The 17,777-nt window shown below is 45.0% G+C and overlaps 1 protein-coding gene across 1 annotated transcript in view; it reads right to left on the bottom strand.

The window, feature by feature from the left end:
• Positions 1 to 1,924: 1,924 nt before the first annotated feature.
• KCNJ10 (potassium inwardly rectifying channel subfamily J member 10) overlaps positions 1,925 to 17,777 on the bottom strand; it is a 64,305-nt gene continuing 48,452 nt past the window's right edge. The window contains exon 2 of the mRNA XM_075608173.1: positions 1,925 to 7,405. Coding sequence (XP_075464288.1) covers positions 6,269 to 7,405 — 1,137 coding nt within the window. The 3' untranslated portion in view covers positions 1,925 to 6,268. The remainder of the gene's footprint in view (positions 7,406 to 17,777) is intronic.

Here is a 17,777-nt window from a genome sequence, read left to right as displayed (position 1 = left end):
ACTGACCTGACACATTTGCCCGCTCGTGTGTGTGTGTGCGTGTGTGTGCGTGTGTGCGTGTGTGCGCGTAGCCACTTTCACTCTTTACACTAACACACACAAGACTGATGTAATTGTCAATGGATAGAATTATCAGGTTAGATATCCTTCTGTTAACTTTAAATCTCAAGTCCTCATCGCCTTATCTGGGTGTGTCCTTCAAATCAGCAGCCCCCCTCAGGGAGGGGTAAAATCAAGTATCAGTAAAGAGGTGTAGTCATGTGACACCATCAATCCAAACGTACAATGGAAAAATGCTAAGGATACTCACTCCTTTTTGCCTCTGTGATGAACGTGTACAGCAGCTCTGACAAAATGTAGTGATATCCATCTTAGGTGAACCCTGCAGACTTTACCAGTGTAACACATGGAATTGGTGCGTATATTCTTATTCTGCAGACTCATTGCAGCTGGGATTTACAAAGGAGTTTCAGCCTGAAGATTTCTGTTTAAAATAAGTGGAAGTAGAGGGGACGTGTGCACTATTATGGCGATCTAGGATAGGTGGAAGTAGAGGGGACGTGTGCACTTTTATGGTGATCTAGGATTAGGTGGAAGTAGAGGGGACGTGTGCACTATTATGGTGATCTAGGATTAGGTGGAAGTAGAGGGGACATGTGCACTTTTATGGTGATCTAGGATTAGGTGGAAGTAGAGGGGACGTGTGCACTTTTATGGTGATCTAGGATTAGGTGGAAGTAGAGGGGACGTGTGCACTTTTATGGTGATCTAGGATAGGTGGAAGTAGAGGGGACGTGTGCACTTTTATGGTGATCTAGGATTAGTGGAAGTAGAGGGGACGTGTGCACTTTTATGGTGATCTAGGATTAGTGGAAGTAGAGGGGACGTGTGCACTTTTATGGTGATCTAGGATAGGTGGAAGTAGAGGGGACGTGTGCACTTTTATGGTGATCTAGGATAGGTGGAAGTAGAGGGGACGTGTGCACTTTTATGGTGATCTAGGATAGGGGGAAGTAGAGGGGACGTGTGCACTTTTATGGTGATCTAGGATAGGTGGAAGTAGAGGGGACGTGTGCACTTTTATGGTGATCTAGGATAGGGGGAAGTAGAGGGGACGTGTGCACTTTTATGGTGATCTAGGATAGGGGGAAGTAGAGGGGACGTGTGCACTTTTATGGTGATCTAGGATAGGGGGAAGTAGAGGGGACGTGTGCACTTTTATGGTGATCTAGGATAGGTGGAAGTAGAGGGGACGTGTGCACTTTTATGGTGATCTAGGATAGGTGGAAGTAGAGGGGACGTGTGCACTTTTATGGTGATCTAGGATAGGTGGAAGTAGAGGGGACGTGTGCACTTTTATGGTGATCTAGGATAGGTGGAAGTAGAGGGGACGTGTGCACTTTTATGGTGATCTAGGATAGGTGGAAGTAGAGGGGACGTGTGCACTTTTATGGTGATCTAGGATAGGTGGAAGTAGAGGGGACGTGTGCACTTTTATGGTGATCTAGGATAGGTGGAAGTAGAGGGGACGTGTGCACTTTTATGGTGATCTAGGATAGGTGGAAGTAGAGGGGACGTGTGCACTTTTATGGTGATCTAGGATAAGTGGAAGTAGAGGGGACGTGTGCACTTTTATGGTGATCTAGGATTAGTGGAAGTAGAGGGGACGTGTGCACTTTTATGGTGATCTAGGATAGGTGGAAGTAGAGGGGACGTGTGCACTATTATGGCGATCTAGGATAGGTGGAAGTAGAGGGGACGTGTGCACTTTTATGGTGATCTAGGATAGGTGGAAGTAGAGGGGACGTGTGCACTTTTATGGTGATCTAGGATAGGTGGAAGTAGAGGGGACGTGTGCACTTTTATGGTGATCTAGGATAGGTGGAAGTAGAGGGGACGTGTGCACTTTTATGGTGATCTAGGATTAGTGGAAGTAGAGGGGACGTGTGCACTTTTATGGTGATCTAGGATAGGGGGAAGTAGAGGGGACGTGTGCACTTTTATGGTGATCTAGGATAGGTGGAAGTAGAGGGGACGTGTGCACTTTTAGGGTGCCCCAGAATAGGTGGAAGTAGAAGGGATATATGTACTTTTATGGAGACGTATACTGTAGGTGAAAGTAGGACGTGGGCACTTTTCTGGTTCCCCAGTATTGGTGAAAGTTGACGGGATGTGTGCACTTTTATGGTGACCTAGGATAGGTGGAACTAGAGGGGACGTGTGCAGTTTTATGGTGACCTCTATATTAATGAACATTTGGTTAACGGAGTAAGAAATTGAAAGTAAATAAGGCACCTGGCCCCGATGGCATACATCCAAGAGTTCTCAAGGAGTTAAGTTCAGTAATAGCCAAACCATTACATTTAATATTCAATGGCTTCTTTTCCACAGGCTCAGTAGCACAAGATTGGCGTAAAGCAGATGTGGTGCCTATATTTAAAAGAGGAGCTAGATCCCATCTGGGGAGTTACAGACCTGTAAGCCTGACTTCAATAGTGGGGAAACTATGTGACGGTTTAATACAGGATAATATTCAGGAATACCTAATGAAAAACAAAATTATTAGTAATAGTCAGCATGGATTTATGAAGGATAGATCATGCCAAACTAACCTTATTTGTTTCTTTGAAGAGGTAAGTAGGAATTTAAACCAGGGTAATGCAGTTGATGTGGTCTAATGAGATTTTGAAAAGACTTTTGATACGGTTCCACACAAGAGGTTGGTGTACAAAATAAAGCAAATTGGACTCTGTAAAAATATTTACAGCTGGATTGAAAACTGGTTGAAGGACAGACAACAGAGAGTTGTAATAAATGGAACTTTTTCAGGTTGGGCTAGGATCGTGAGTGAAGTACCCCAGGGATCGGTACTGGGACCCCTGCTTTTTAACTTGTTTATTAATGACCTTGAGGTTGGCATAGAGAGCAAAGTCTCCATCTTTGCTGATGACACTAAATTGTGTAAGATAGTAAAATCAGAGCAGGATGTAATTTCTCTCCAGAAGGACTTGGAGAGACTGGAAACGTGAGTAGGTAAAATGCAGATGAGGTTTAATACAGATTAATGTAAGTTTATGCATTTGGGAAACAAAAATAAACAGGCAATTTACAAATTAAATGGGGATAAATTAGGAGAGTCATTGTTGGAGAAAGATTTAGGAGTGCTTGTAGATATCAGGCTACGCAATAGTGCCCAAAGTCATGCAGTAGCTGCAAAAGCAAACAAGGTCTTATCTTGCATTAAACGGGCAATGGATGGAAAGGAAGTAAACATAATTATGCCCCTTTTGTAAGACCACACCTTGAATATAGAGTACAGTTTTTGGGCACCTCTCCATAGAAAGGACATTATGAACTAGAAAAAAAGTGCAGAGAAGAGTCACCAAATTAATAAAGGGGATGGACAATCTGCCTTATGAGGAGAGGCTAGCTAAATTAGATTTGTTTACATTAGAAAAGAGTCGTCTAAGAGGGGATATGATAACTATATACAAATATATTCAGGGACAGTACAAGGAGTTTTCAAAGGACTATTCATCCCAAGGGCAGTAAAAAGGACTCAGGTCATCCCTTAAGCATGAGGGAAAGGAGATTTCACCAGCAGTTCTTTACAGTACGGGCAGTTAAAATGTGGAATTCATTACCCATGGAGACTGTGATGGCAGATATAATAGATTTGTTCAAAAAAAAGTTGGACATCTTTTTAGAAAGGAAAGGTATACAGGGATATACCAAATAAGTATACATGGGAACTATGTTGATCTAGGGAGTAATCCGATTGCCAATTCTTGGAGTCAGGAAGGAATTTATTTTTCCCCTTATGAGATATCATTAGAAGATGTCACAGGGGGGGTTTGTTTGCCTTCCTCTGGATCAATATACTGTAAGTACAAATATAGGATAAAGTATCTGTCATCTAAATTTAGCATAGGTGATACTTGATGGGTTTTTTTCAACCTATGTAACTATGTAACTATTTCCATAAATGCTAAACATTCAGTGTATTACAGTAATCCCAAATGTTATGTACAACATATTCCCATTAAAATGTGCAGAGCCTTGCTTAACTGCCAATATAGAAGTTTATACAAAAAATACAGTCCCTTTGTCTTGCATGTATCTAGACGGTGACACAAAAGGAATGAGCGCTTACAGAACATACATTCATATAAAACTATTATTTAAGGTGCAGTGTTAGTACAAAACATGTTCAAAACAAAAACAAATGTTATGAATTGATTATCTAAATCCTCAGTAGTCTTGCTAAATATATTTCAGCTGCAATATACTGAACAGACAAGTTTCCCCTTTTGCCTTTGTGCATTCGCTCTTGTTTAAGGCCACTCTAGATGAAGCACATTCAGTCCTTAGCAGCATATCAGTTCTTGTGTTTCCACTTTCATCATCCTCGTGTCGTACAGTTACCATTTACAGTTCAACAATAATAATTGTGTTCATTGATCTTACTGCCGTGAGCACAGCCTTTCCTTAGGATCACTGTGAGTTTGTGTAAGTTGAGCACAGTAGGAGTGTTTTATGCAGTCACTGCCCGTGGTGTGACACTTAGCACATGATATTAGCGTGGCTGTAGAGTGCTGCAAAGCAGACAAGTGGGAATTAGACAACAAAGTACTTATTTAATGCCGCAATCCCACTCAGAAGCTTCACTGATATGTTACAAGTATCTTGCCCCATGCCCGGGGCATTAAAGAACCCCCTTTTCTTAAAAGCTTCTGAGGTTACCATAGTAACGTTTAGACTGCAATGGACTCTGGGGAGAGCTTTATTTAAACCTCAAGGACACTTAATATTTGACAATTTGGCCCAAAAACCATCTTCAGTAGAATGTGGATTCATTGTCCCCAGAAGCATTGGTTGGACAACTGTGCTTGATTTTTGATATTTTGGTTTAGGCAATAGAGCAAGATATGGGAACTGTGGGTCACAAAAAGGAACGTCTCTCCATCACATTAACAGCAGTGACATGTAATGCTCTTCTCACTGCTTCATGGTTCCATCACATTAACAGCAGTGACATGTAATGCTCTTCTCACTGCTTCATGGTTCCATCACATTAACAGCAGTGACATGTAATGCTCGTCTCACTGCTTCATGGTTCTATCACATTAACAGCAGTGACATGTAATGCTCTTCTCACTGCTTCATGGTTCTATCACATTAACAGCAGTGACATGTAATGCTCTTCTCACTGCTTCATGGTTCTATCACATTAACAGCAGTGACATGTAATGCTCGTCTCACTGCTTCATGGTTCCATCACATTAACAGCAGTGACATGTAATGCTCGTCTCACTGCTTCATGGTTCCATCACATTAACAGCAGTGACATGTAATGCTCTTCTCACTGCTTCATGGTTCTATCACATTAACAGCAGTGACATGTAATGCTCTTCTCACTGCTTCATGGTTCCATCACATTAACAGCAGTGACATGTAATGCTCTTCTCACTGCTTCATGGTTCTATCACATTAACAGCAGTGACATGTAATGCTCTTCTCACTGCTTGTCGGTTCTTTCCATGACTGAGTCAAAGCTGCTTTCAATATTACATCACAACAGCTGCCTTGAGCCCTAAAGGGCTGCCATGATGGGTTCCCCTCTCACCTCCGCGTTTGCTCCCTGGCCTCTCTCTCTCGCCCCATCCACCTTAGGGTGACTGGGGTGACGTGGCAGGGGGGAGAGCATTTCCCGCCCACCCGTCCATCTTTGCATATATTGTTAATGATGTGGTTGTTCCAGTTTCAAGTTATAAAAAAACAATTAAATATTAGAGTAGGGACGGAAGTTCCTTGAAGGAGGGGATATAGGTCTCTGTTTTTTGTTACCACTATGGGGTCGAGGACCTTTGACCTTTAACCATTTCAGCTACCGTTCTGGCAGGGGTAGCTCCAGACCATGTCTTGTCGTTATTTGTGTGTTATTTATGTGGGGTTCTGGGTTACTTGTAGTGAGGGGAAGGGAACCCCCTCGCAGTCTCCTAGGTCATGCCAAAAAATGGGGCAACAGCTGCATTTAACAGTGGCTCTCTAGCTATGAATGCCCTGTTTATAATAAAAACAAATGAATATGGTCTATTAGAGAAACTCATACTGTACCTTCAGAAACATTCCTATGGTGTGTTTGCTAAACATTTTCTATCAGATATTGGGACATAAGGGCAGTAACTTGGGCACCCAGATAAGGATGACCAGGTATCTACTGTATCGTAACACATTATTTAATCTCTATCTCCTATATTTCCAGCTATCAAACGTTGCTGATCCTCACACTCAGGGGACTTCCCTCTTTCTCAGGCTTATCCCTCAAGGATTCTTCCAACTTTAGCTTCTCTGGGTCCCCATGCCGAACAGTCTCATGGATGCAGCATGGTGGGGACACCTTCACCACCTGGTCAAAGAGGCTGAAGTCAGCCACATACTTTCCACTGGAGGAGAGAGAGATTACTGGGATGAACTCGAAGCCCCAAATGATCTCTTCTGGAAGATAGGAGGTGCGCACCTGGCAGGTGGCACTTGTAGATTCCACTGTCCCACTGAGGATAACCACCAGCTCAAAGTCCCCTTCTCCAGAGCGAAGGGCTACATCCCGCAGAGGACTAACCTCATCAATCACATGATAGAAGGTGAGCGGCAGGATCAGGAAGGGGCTGTCAGAGGACGTGTCCACTTGGAAGTTCACATTAATCTGATTCAGACTCACATTCTCACCTTCTTTTGTTTGGTGTGTCTGTAGGAGCTTGCCAGTCACTTGGCAGCCAATAAGCAGACTCTTCCTCATATTGGCCACTCGAATCATCAGGCACAATTTGCCCTCATGTTGGGCCACAACAGCGTTCTGGCTGAATTTTATGGTCTCTGCCCTCTTCTTTGGTCGTGCAATTTTTGCCAAGAAGGTCCCAGTTATGAATATCTCCATGATGGTGGTGAGAACCAACTGACTAATAAGCAGGATAATGGCCAATGGACATTCCTCACTAATGTACCGGAAGCCATAGCCTATGGTGGTCTGTGACTCCAGAGAGAAAAGGAAGGCTCCGGTCAGAGTGTGCACTTGCATGACACATGGCGTGTGGTTAGCTGGGGCATTAAATTCCAGGAGATCCCCATGCACCAGGGCCACCAAGTACCAAATCACCCCAAAAACAAACCAAGTTCCTGCAAAAGTAGCCGAGAATAGGAGCAGCTTGTAGCGCCATTGCATGTCAATGAAGGTAGTCCACAGGTCCTTGAGGTAGAGGAAGCTCTTATCAGCGATGTGGTCAATGCGCACATTGCTCCGTCCATCTTTAGTCATCACTCGCCTCCTCCTCAGATTTGAACCAATCAGAGGCCGGCTGTCCGTCTGAGTAGTCTGGCTGTAATAAACCTTCAGTGGAGAAGTCATCTGCAAAGTCATGACCAAGGAAAGAAGTAAGAGATAATTAGAAATCAAATGACTTGTATGTTCTGAATTAATATTGGAATCAGGGCACGTGGTTGTTGATGGTAATGGGTGTGATTGATTCATACAGGATGAGAAATTAGCACCATTTTCACCAGTTTTCATTGCACTTAAGAAAATTATGCAATTTAATAGTTTAGTCCAAAAAACAATAAGACAGTAACAGACAACTCTGTGATTCCCCTTTAAAATGCCCCCCTAATTCCAAGAGGACACAACTCCAGAATTTGCATGGACCCCCAGTCTGCACCACCCCTCACACCCATCCAGAACTCAGGTTGCTGGGGTTCGCATGCGAAATTCTCTAACTGTTTGTGGTGACTTCTTTTCTTCTTGTGTGTATTTTGGAAAGGTCTCACTATTTTACCTATATTATCTATTTCCTTGCTCTAGTATTAAAGACTGAACTGTCCCGCAGCTTGTGCTGGATACAGGAGAGACACATGAGAGACGACACATGAGAGACGACACATGAGAGACGACACATGAGAGATGACACATGAGAGACACATGAGAGACGACACATGAGAGACACATGAGAGACGACACATGAGAGACACATGAAAGATGTCACATGAGAGACGTCACATGAGAGATGTCACATGAGAGACGACACATGAGAGACGACACATGAGAGACATCACATGAGAGATGTCACATGAGAGACACATGAGACACATGAGAGATGTCACATGAGACACATGAGAGATGTCACATGAGAGACAACACATGAGAGATGACACAGAGACGACACATGAGAGACCCATGAGAGATGACACATGAGAGACAATACATGAGAGACAACACATGAGAGACGACACATGAGAGATGACACATGAGAGATGACACATGAGAGATGACACACGAGAGACACATGAGAGACACATGAGACACATGAGAGACGACACATGAGAGACAACACATGCGAGACGACAGATGAGAGATGACACGTGAGAGATGACACGTGAGAGATGACACATGAGAGACACATGGGCATTAAAAGAGTAGTTCCCCTTGCAATTTTTTTCATACTCCCTCTTTTTTCGTTACATGGTTTGGCAGAAGGGGGTCTGCGCAGCAGAAACATGTTCATTTCCTCTCTGGGAATAAATGGTTTAAATCTTCTGTGTCACCCAAGCCAATAGGAAGTGCAATGTGATCTGGGACATAGAGGATTTAAATAACCAGGAAACACCGATGCTGTTTATGGTATCTCAGCGCATCCTGGAGCTGAAATGAATGCGGTTCCTGGGATCCCCTGCTTTCCACTCTTGTTGAAAAGAGCGGGGCATTTAACCTGAAATTCTCCTTTAAATCTTGACATCTAAATCTACAGAATGTAACCACTTCTTACTATGTCAACGTGCCTAAATGTTATATAAATTCAAAGCATATTAAAGCTGCATATCATTCAAAATCCTATATGTGTTTTTCTAATGAATCTATTGTGTAGTATTAGGGAATACTTACTGAAATTCACCCCCCCCCCCCCCCCCCCATCCCACTCTTTTTGCCCCTTTGTAATGTTTTTAATGACGTTTAAGGTATTAATCTTCCTTGGGTTGCTACAGCAACTATTTAGGAAGCCACAGCACTTCCTCTTTTGAAATAGCCGGCCATATTGTGTGCCCCGGGAAGCAGGATCTTCAGCGATCGATTACGGGAGAATGGATCCATCAGCAGCTTAGATCATTTCATTCCCATAAAGGAAAAAACTGCTGCATTTATTCCAACAAAAACAGACAGAGGCAATGTCACGTTAAAGTCATTCTAAATATAAATGTTAATAAAAATTTATATACACACATTCCGTTCTTAATGATGTTATGTACAAGGTGCGATTAGTGTATATGTATCACTGTGTATATATGTGTGTCAGTAACAACTGTGACGGGCAAGGGTAACCAGGCTTTATAATAAAGGTTAAGCTCTCTGGTTACCCGTGGGCCCATGTGGGTCCCTGGCAGCTACCTGGCACTATAAGCCAGGGGCCAAGTATATGTACATGTAGAGTTAAAGTGTCCCTTCTTTTACACTATCCATGTTCCCTGTACCCGAGACTCATGAAACTTTCTGTGTGTAAGTTTCAGGTGGGGTATTGGTGTAAGAATGCAATTATTTTGTTTGCAGGAGTTCGGAGTCCGGAGCTACCGGCAGTACCTTCATTCTACCCGGCGTGCAGGCACTATTTGCCGGTACGCTAGTAGAATTACACCGGGGGTGTACAGCATCCCACAGACCCCTGAGTTTCAAGCCCCAATATCCCAGTCTTAAGTCCTTTACAGTCATATGTCTCCCCAATGTCCCATGTATTAAAGTATGTTTTATTAGGCTTGATACATTTCTTATAAGGCTCTATGCTGCTTGCCCAGGCATCCAGTTAAGGTGCCAGCATGTCTGCATAGGGTCTGCAGTTCAAAGGGGGGAGGATGTCCAGGGGTGTGAAAACGTTTGGTGGGTGAGGGAAGGGCGAATGGCCAGGTCCGGACTACAAAGGGCACCCGGGGACACCTTTTGTAGTTTCCAGACTTGGTGAAGCCAGCCCCGCAGGTGGCAATGAGTTAGCCAGGGAGGATGCAGCCATAGAGTCTGCTCTACTTTTGGCTAAAATCATATTTCCCGCTCGCCTGACTTTTCGAGCCTGCAGGGCACACCTACTCCTCTGACATCAGCCGGGGACAAGTCCCTCTTTCTATTGGCTGATGGGGAAGAATTCCCAGGTTCCGATTGGCTACTCCTTCCCCCTCCATTCTGGAGATAGCCCAGCGGAGTGTATGTAAGATGCTGACCAAGAGATGGGGCAAGGCCATCCAAGCCAACCAATGATCTGAGTCGATGAAGCTAAGGCAGGCTTTTCAAAGCTGCTCTGTTCGAGATGGCAGAGCGACCGGCTTCGTTTTGAAGCCTGAAAAGTTTGCCTCGCAGAAACAAAGCCCCGTCTTTTTCGCCTAAGTCCTCAGAATCGAACGGAGCAGTTGCGGCTAGGAATTGAACCCGAAAAGAGGACCAGGAGAACCGGGTGTATATCCCGGTCAGGGTAAGCTCATCCAAGTGGGAGCCCTGCACCTAGGAAAGCCTAGATGTATCCCCCAGACCCCCAGTAAGTGTATTTTTAGCTGTTCAGTGTGTATTTCTTCTTGTTGTACGTGGGTTTACCAAAATAAACGCAATTGGTTTCTATTATCTTGTTCTTCCTAATGAATGATCCCGGTAATATATATGCAGCCATGGCTGGACCAGCTACCTTTCTGCCTTCCCTGTCACATAAGTTCTAGTAAGATCCAGACAGTAACAGGCTATCCTGTGGGGGGTTCCCCTCCTCCTGCAGCCTCTGTAAGTGACTGAAGTGGAGATGACATGGGAGTCTGTGTCTGTCCAATAAGGATGCAGATCCTGTGCCCTCCCCTTTTGCACCAAAAAGGAGGTGTCCTAAATTATAGAGTTGAACCCAGCCCTCACAGGGTGGGGTTCAGGCAGTTGCCTCTTCCCCTTCAAGGGATGAGGATGTAAGCCAAGTCTCCTCTCGGCTGGGAGGAAGACGTGCTCAGTCCCTCATGGGCTGGGTGCAATCACTACTCTAGTGAGGCCTCATCATTACCAGCAGGCCTGTACCATCCAGGAGCCTGGAAGCTATCCTGCCAACTGATTGCAATCGCTGTAATAACATCATGCAGTGGCTGCAGAATATAGACCATCCTTTTTATATATCTGGCTGAGTCGCAATCTATCGGACAGATGTATGGGGATAAAAGACTGTCATGGTGGGGATTGCCTTCAGTTCTACTAGAGCCCACTATGGCGGGAGGCGCTGACACCAAGAAAGAACATCCAGGATCACCGTGAGCCTGTCCTGTTTCCCCACTACACTGCGGAACGCTCAGCATCTCCTGAGTTAAACAGGTACCGAGCACCACACAGGACTGTAGCCAGGGTAAATCTCCCAGAGGGGGGAGGGGGGAAGCAGTGCTACATATAAACGGTGTAATAAGTACCTGGTCTCCAGTGAGAGCACCATTAAAACTTAGGAACACTCTACTATAGACCCCTTGGTTCACCTGACTGTTCTTGGGTTTTATGTAAAGTAGGACATAATCACGACTTTGTATTTGAATGACATATTTTTTAGTGAGTATAAATACATTAGAGATGACACCAGACTTAATCTGAAACAAATATAAGCATCACATGGGGTCTGAGATTTTAAAGCAGAGGAAATGGGCAGACACGGCTGACCCCGCTCTCCTCCCCTGCCATCAAACTCTGTGTCTCTGCTGCACACGGTGTGCATTTGTTCACATTGAATTTAGCATTATTTGCTCTGCATAACTTTTTGTGTCATAAGGTACACGAGCTTAATGTTTATTAAATATGCCTTATATAGGACTATCGGATAAGTGAGCATGTAGATTAATAATAACACATAGGTTTGTTTCATGCTCGTGCATTTCCAGTCCAAACGCAAGCCTCAGGGGTCTGCAGGGCAATACATACTGTGCCTCAGGGGTCTGCAGGGCAATACATACTGTGCCTCAGGGGTCTGCAGGGCAATACATACTGTGCCTCAGGGGTCTGCAGGGCAATACATACTGTGCCTCAGGGGTCTGCAGGGCAATACATACTGTGCCTCAGGGGTCTGCAGGGCAATACATACTGTGCCTCAGGGGTCTGCAGGGCAATACATACTGTGCCTCAGGGGTCTGCAGGGCAATACATACTGTGCCTCAGGGGTCTGCAGGGCAATACATACTGTGCCTCAGGGGTCTGCAGGGCAATACATACTGTGCCTCAGGGGTCTGCAGGGCAATACATACTGTACCTCAGGGGTCTGCAGGGCAATACATACTGTACCTCAGGGGTCTCCAGGGCAATACATACTGTACCTCCGGGGTCTGCAGGGCAATACATACTGTACCTCAGGGGTCTGCAGGGCAATACATACTGTACCTCAGGGGTCTGCAGGGCAATACATACTGTGCCTCAGGGGTCTGCAGGGCAATACATACTGTACCTCAGGGGTCTGCAGGGAAATACATACTGTACCTCAGGGGTCTGCAGGGCAATACATACTGTGCCTCAGGGGTCTGCAGGGCAATACATACTGTACCTCAGGGGTCTGCAGGGAAATACATACTGTACCTCAGGGCTCTCCAGGGCAATACATACGGTACCTCAGGGGTCTGCAGGGCAATACATACTGTACCTCAGGGGTCTGCAGGGCAATACATACTGTACCTCAGGGGTCTGCAGGGCAATACATACTGTACCTCAGGGGTCTGCAGGGCAATACATACTGTACCTCAGGGGTCTGCAGGGCAATACATACTGTGCCTCAGGGGTCTGCAGGGCAATACATACTGTACCTCAGGGCTCTCCAGGGCAATACATACTGCATTCCCTGAAGAAGTAGTTTATTCTACGAAACATGTTGGATGATTTTTATCTAGTGCCTTAATATTGCCATTGCCTCCATTGGCTTCACCCTGCTAGTATTAATCCCAGTGGTAATTTTGGGCATATGAGAGACTTTGAGAGACTTTGAGAGACTTTGACTGCCTCCCTGCCGGTTCCCTCGCTGCGGAGACTGTGACGTCATCACGCAGTATCCCGTGACGGAGCGACAACGTGGCACGCCGAGTGTACCCTTGCAGAGCTGAGGTTTCACCCCCGTACAGTGGATCTGCTCGCTGAGCCACACGAGCTGCACCAGACGGCTTGGAAGCGCGAGCGGTCCCACCAAGCACCAATACCTGCAACGGAGCCTGGTTGCTGTAAAGGGAAATCCCCTTGGGAGCGATGTACTGCTGGATGAGGGGTTTTGGACATTAATCCTGCTCCTGAACCAACGTAGCGCCCCCGCTGAGAGAAGCAAGCTGCAGACTCTTCTGACAACAGTTGCTGAGTGGTAACTTGTGTGAAACACACTAAATGCACCTATTCCACTGTTTTGATGTACGCAGATTTATTACCCTGCAATTACTAATACATAGCATTACTTGCTTCACTATTTGGCGTTGTGCGCTGTTTCTTTTGTTTCCATTTCCTAGAGTGTGGGGGGTGCTGAGCCACCCCCTGTGTTTATAGCAGCAGACGCCTCTACAAATACACGGTTATGTGATATAATTTTCTTCATATATACACCCTCACTGTGGTTATTGTGATTTATTTCTTGGTCACTTATTTATGTGGTTTAGTCACTGCACTATATTTATATTCTAAATTCTGGGTTAGATAGTAGCGCACAGTATTTTCTCTGTTCAATACATACTGTACCTCAGGGGTCTCCAGGGCAATACATACTGTACCTCAGCAACTTGACTTAGTGATAATTAGAACTAGGCTAATTATGTCTTAGAGACATTTTGAAAACCTGACCTGTTAGTGACCCTTGAGGACTTGTGTGGACTGACCTTGTACCTCCCTTGTGTGTCATGTTTGCCTGTTCTCTGCAACATTGTGCAGCTCCGGGGATTTTGATTGGTCAGCCAGTCCCGTTTGTGGAATATAAAGCACATTGGTTAAGAGTCATAAAACTCAGTAAAAAAATAATATTGCACCTGGTCAAAAGTGAACGTTGTAGCAAGGGACTAAGGTGGCAAACTCAGGCATGTCCCTTGGCAGATTCAGATTCCCCACTTACCCGGCTTTCCAAACCGGCATCGCTCTGATTGGCTGTTGAGAAAGTTCCCACGCTCTGATTGGCTGTAGTAATTTGTAAATGAACTCCAAAATACTATAAGAAACCCCTAAGCCAATCACCGGTGAGATTCTGAGCGCCAGAACACGGGCTGGCTTTTTGTCCCAGTCCCGGTCAAATAAAAACTCTGATTTAGAGTGCTATACAGCTAGGAAAGTCTAGTTTTTGACCCCAGTCCCCAAGTAAGTGTGTCTTGTCGTCTGTAGTTTGTGTATCATTGTGTGTATGCCTATTTTTGTGAATAAACCTCAACTTATTTCATTATCTTGTTTTGCGCAATATATGATCCTGGTAAAAGGTGCACAATAAACCTGGTCTCCTGTGACACCGTGGTTCCCGAGATACATACCAGAAAAAGTAACGTGTTACAGTCCCCCCTAAGGGAAACAAAATGACGGTTTTATCTCCAGCATTACGTGGGCCAATGTCCTCCATTGCAGTTTCCTACTGGCTCGTTTGGGATTTAAAAGAGCAGGAAGTACTTTTACCAGTATCTTGGGAGCAGGGGTCGCCACAGCTCAAAATAACACAATTCAGTTCCAGGGTTCCCCTGCTTTAATGCTGCAAAAAAAAGGGGGATGGGGTGTCTTTTTGGGAGAACTGCTGCTTTAAGTAACCAGATACGATGGTTATGTGAAGATTGGAAATAAGGGGCGTGGCTTAGGCTATATGAAAGCAGACTATCATCACCACCATTTTGTCTCAGCAGCCATTTTGTGTGTTTGTTTGTTTGTTTGTATGTATGTGAATGGCAGCTGTTTGCTTGGATATGAAAGCTGCAAGGATGAGGCTGCAGAGCATCGCTCCTGGCAAAGACCAACCCTCGTATAAATGCTACGGTCTTGAAATAATTGCAATTCTCACAGTTTCAATGGGTGAGATATAGCCCCCGCTTCTCTTATCTTGCAACTACACACACAGGGCTGAAAGGTTGACTCCTTAAGTCAGGAGGTTAGAAGGCCCCAAACTCCGGGGAAATATGTAGGGTAAAGGTTAGTTAGCTTACCAAGCATATATTTTAGCCTGAGTAAGGTTTTTTGTATAAGGCCTCGTTCAGGGTGCCGGCTTCGCGACGTGCGCGCGCTTATGTGCGCGCGCACGTTTGTAAACAAAGTGTTTCAACTGTATAGCAGTTGTCAGAGTACCAGCTTTCATTGTCTCCGAAGTACGGAGTTGACGCTGCGACAGTTTCCATAAACAACTCAAGTTGTTTTTTCAAGCTGCAGCAGCGTCACTGGTACTTCAGCAGCTAATGAAATCATTCGGGAAAGTGTAGCGAGAAGAACAACACCCCTACCTAGCCTCAGGTCTGTAGCCCCGCCTCCTCAACGCTAGCAAAGGTCTGCTGGGGATGATGTGCACACATCGCCCAGTAGACTGATGGGCGCACACGCGGACGAGCGCCCTCCACCTCCTGTCTCTGCCACCCTGAACGAGGCCTAAGTCACTATATTTTTTCTTTGTCTCTAAGCCAGCCCCCTTAAGGAGCGTATTACTCATTTGAAATGTATAACATGTGATGTCAATCATTATGTGTGAGAGGGGCGAGAGCTCATTTTGAATTCTCTCTCTTGTGCGTACCTTGGTACCAAATAAACTCACTCTAATATCTGAACCCTTTGACTTATTGATATTATTTTTACCGCTTTCACAGTTATATAGCACCTGTCTGTCATGCTATATAGCAGGTCTCTGTAGCAGAATTAGGGTTAATATATTAATATTGCATGTTGTAGCAATGTATAGCAAAGAGCTTTCAGCGTGCCCTGTTATGTGTATAATATACATGTGCAGGTAATACAGGGTCATTAATATCATTCTAGTATGAGGTGTGAGACATTAAAGAGACCTTCTCTCTCTGCTGTTCGGGAGATAAGGGTTTGACCGTTTGGGATATTAAAATGGAGTTCTCTCCACAGCCCAGTGCAGTCTACAGGTTACCATGGTAACCAAGCTATAGATGAAGAAAATCATGATTATTATTGCTCACGGGACAAGATACTAGCATTATATGAGCGGGAATTGCAGCTTTAACGTAACTAAGGGATCCCTGCTGAAGAAGAGCTTTTATTTGAAGTGCCTTTTATGTGAGGTTGAAAAGCTTCCCTTCTCTGCCATGTCACTTTAACCCTTTGAATGCCCCAGCTCCAGAGTGCCACGGAGCCCTCCGGATCCCGTCATCATGCCGCTGCAGAAGGGGAGGAGTCCCGGGGAGCGCGGAATGTGTTCTCCCCTACAGAAATGAGCCATTAGGCCTCGTTCAGGGTGCCAAAGTCAGGAGTTGGAGGGCGGGCGTTCGGGAGGGAGGGCGGCAGTCTGCTGGGCGATGTGTGTTCATCCCCAGCAGACTTTTTCAGGAGTTGAGGAGGGGGCGGGGCTACAGACGTGAGGTTAGGGATCGAGGCTGCAGTCTTGAAATCATTCTCAAGAATGATTTCATTGGCTGCCGAGGTCCCAGTGACGCTGCTGCAGCTTAAAAAAACTATTTTTTTGTTTATTGAAACTGTAGCCAGCGTCAACTCCGGCCTTCGGAGACAGGGCAGCTGCTACCCTGACAACCAGTATTCAATTTGAATACTTTGTGTCCCACGGCAGCACGCCCTCCCTCCGAAGACTGCACCCTGAACGAGGTCTTAGATTACGGTGTAGCTTCAGTACTACATCATGTGGCCCCGTGGAGCCAGACACCCTGACATGGTAGCTACGTCTTTCAGCAGCCAAAGGGTTAATGTAGGCAGCGTTAAAGGCGAAACCTTCGCTGATCACAGCGCCAAACGGGAGGCGTTTTTTTTTTTTATACGGGGAATGATTGCATTTTAGAAGCCCACGTCTCAACCTGTGCGTAGTGACTGCTACATCCCTACACTATGTGTTCCTACCTCCTGTCATGCATCAAGGGTTAACTCAATAAGTCCTACCCCGAACTTTCCCCGTTATCACTCTTGGGTCTGTGTCACTTCCTTTGTGTGTCCTCTGCCCCAGTTGAGTTATTGTAATTGAGAGTGAAGATTTCTCCTAACCCAACCAAAGAAGGGACAATGAGTTCTCCTGTAGTGCTCACCCGGGAAGAAGAAACCTCCGGAGCCCGGCACAGATTTATTTCAAGAAGAATGTTCTGTCCTATTTCCATGAGATGTGAATGAGGCGCGTGAGAAAACCCGGAAGGAAGACTGGATGGGACAATACAAAAATACAAATATAGATGCCTGCAATGCAAATAAGTTCTAAAAAAAAAATGTTCTTGCCATGAACACTTGGCTAATTTTCACGCAGAAAGAAATGATATATACTTTTGCCAAACTCTGTTAGTAAATATTTTAAACGTACTGGTCATACTTTTCAAGAAACATCAATATCATTTAGCGCTAAAAGAAATCTATTTAGTGTCGTAAGGTGTGGTCAGGGAAACTCGAGAATAGAAAAAGAGGCAGGAGGGAAGAGAGGAGCGTGGGTTTAAAGTTACTTTCCGCAGACTTTTCATTCATGTTTTTAGTTATCCTGTTTTATGATGTACTATTGAGGATTCCCACTGACCTCCAGAGTTTTTCCTGTTATCAAGGCTTCACCTTTTTGTGAGTCATATCTGATTATAAAGTACATTTGGTGTATGATTGTGCACAG

This window comes from Ascaphus truei, chromosome 7 (genome assembly GCF_040206685.1).
Source record: "Ascaphus truei isolate aAscTru1 chromosome 7, aAscTru1.hap1, whole genome shotgun sequence".
Taxonomy (NCBI): Eukaryota; Metazoa; Chordata; class Amphibia; order Anura; family Ascaphidae; genus Ascaphus; species Ascaphus truei.
Note: the sequence above shows the minus strand (reverse complement) of the source record. Positions and strands in the feature narration are given on the sequence as shown.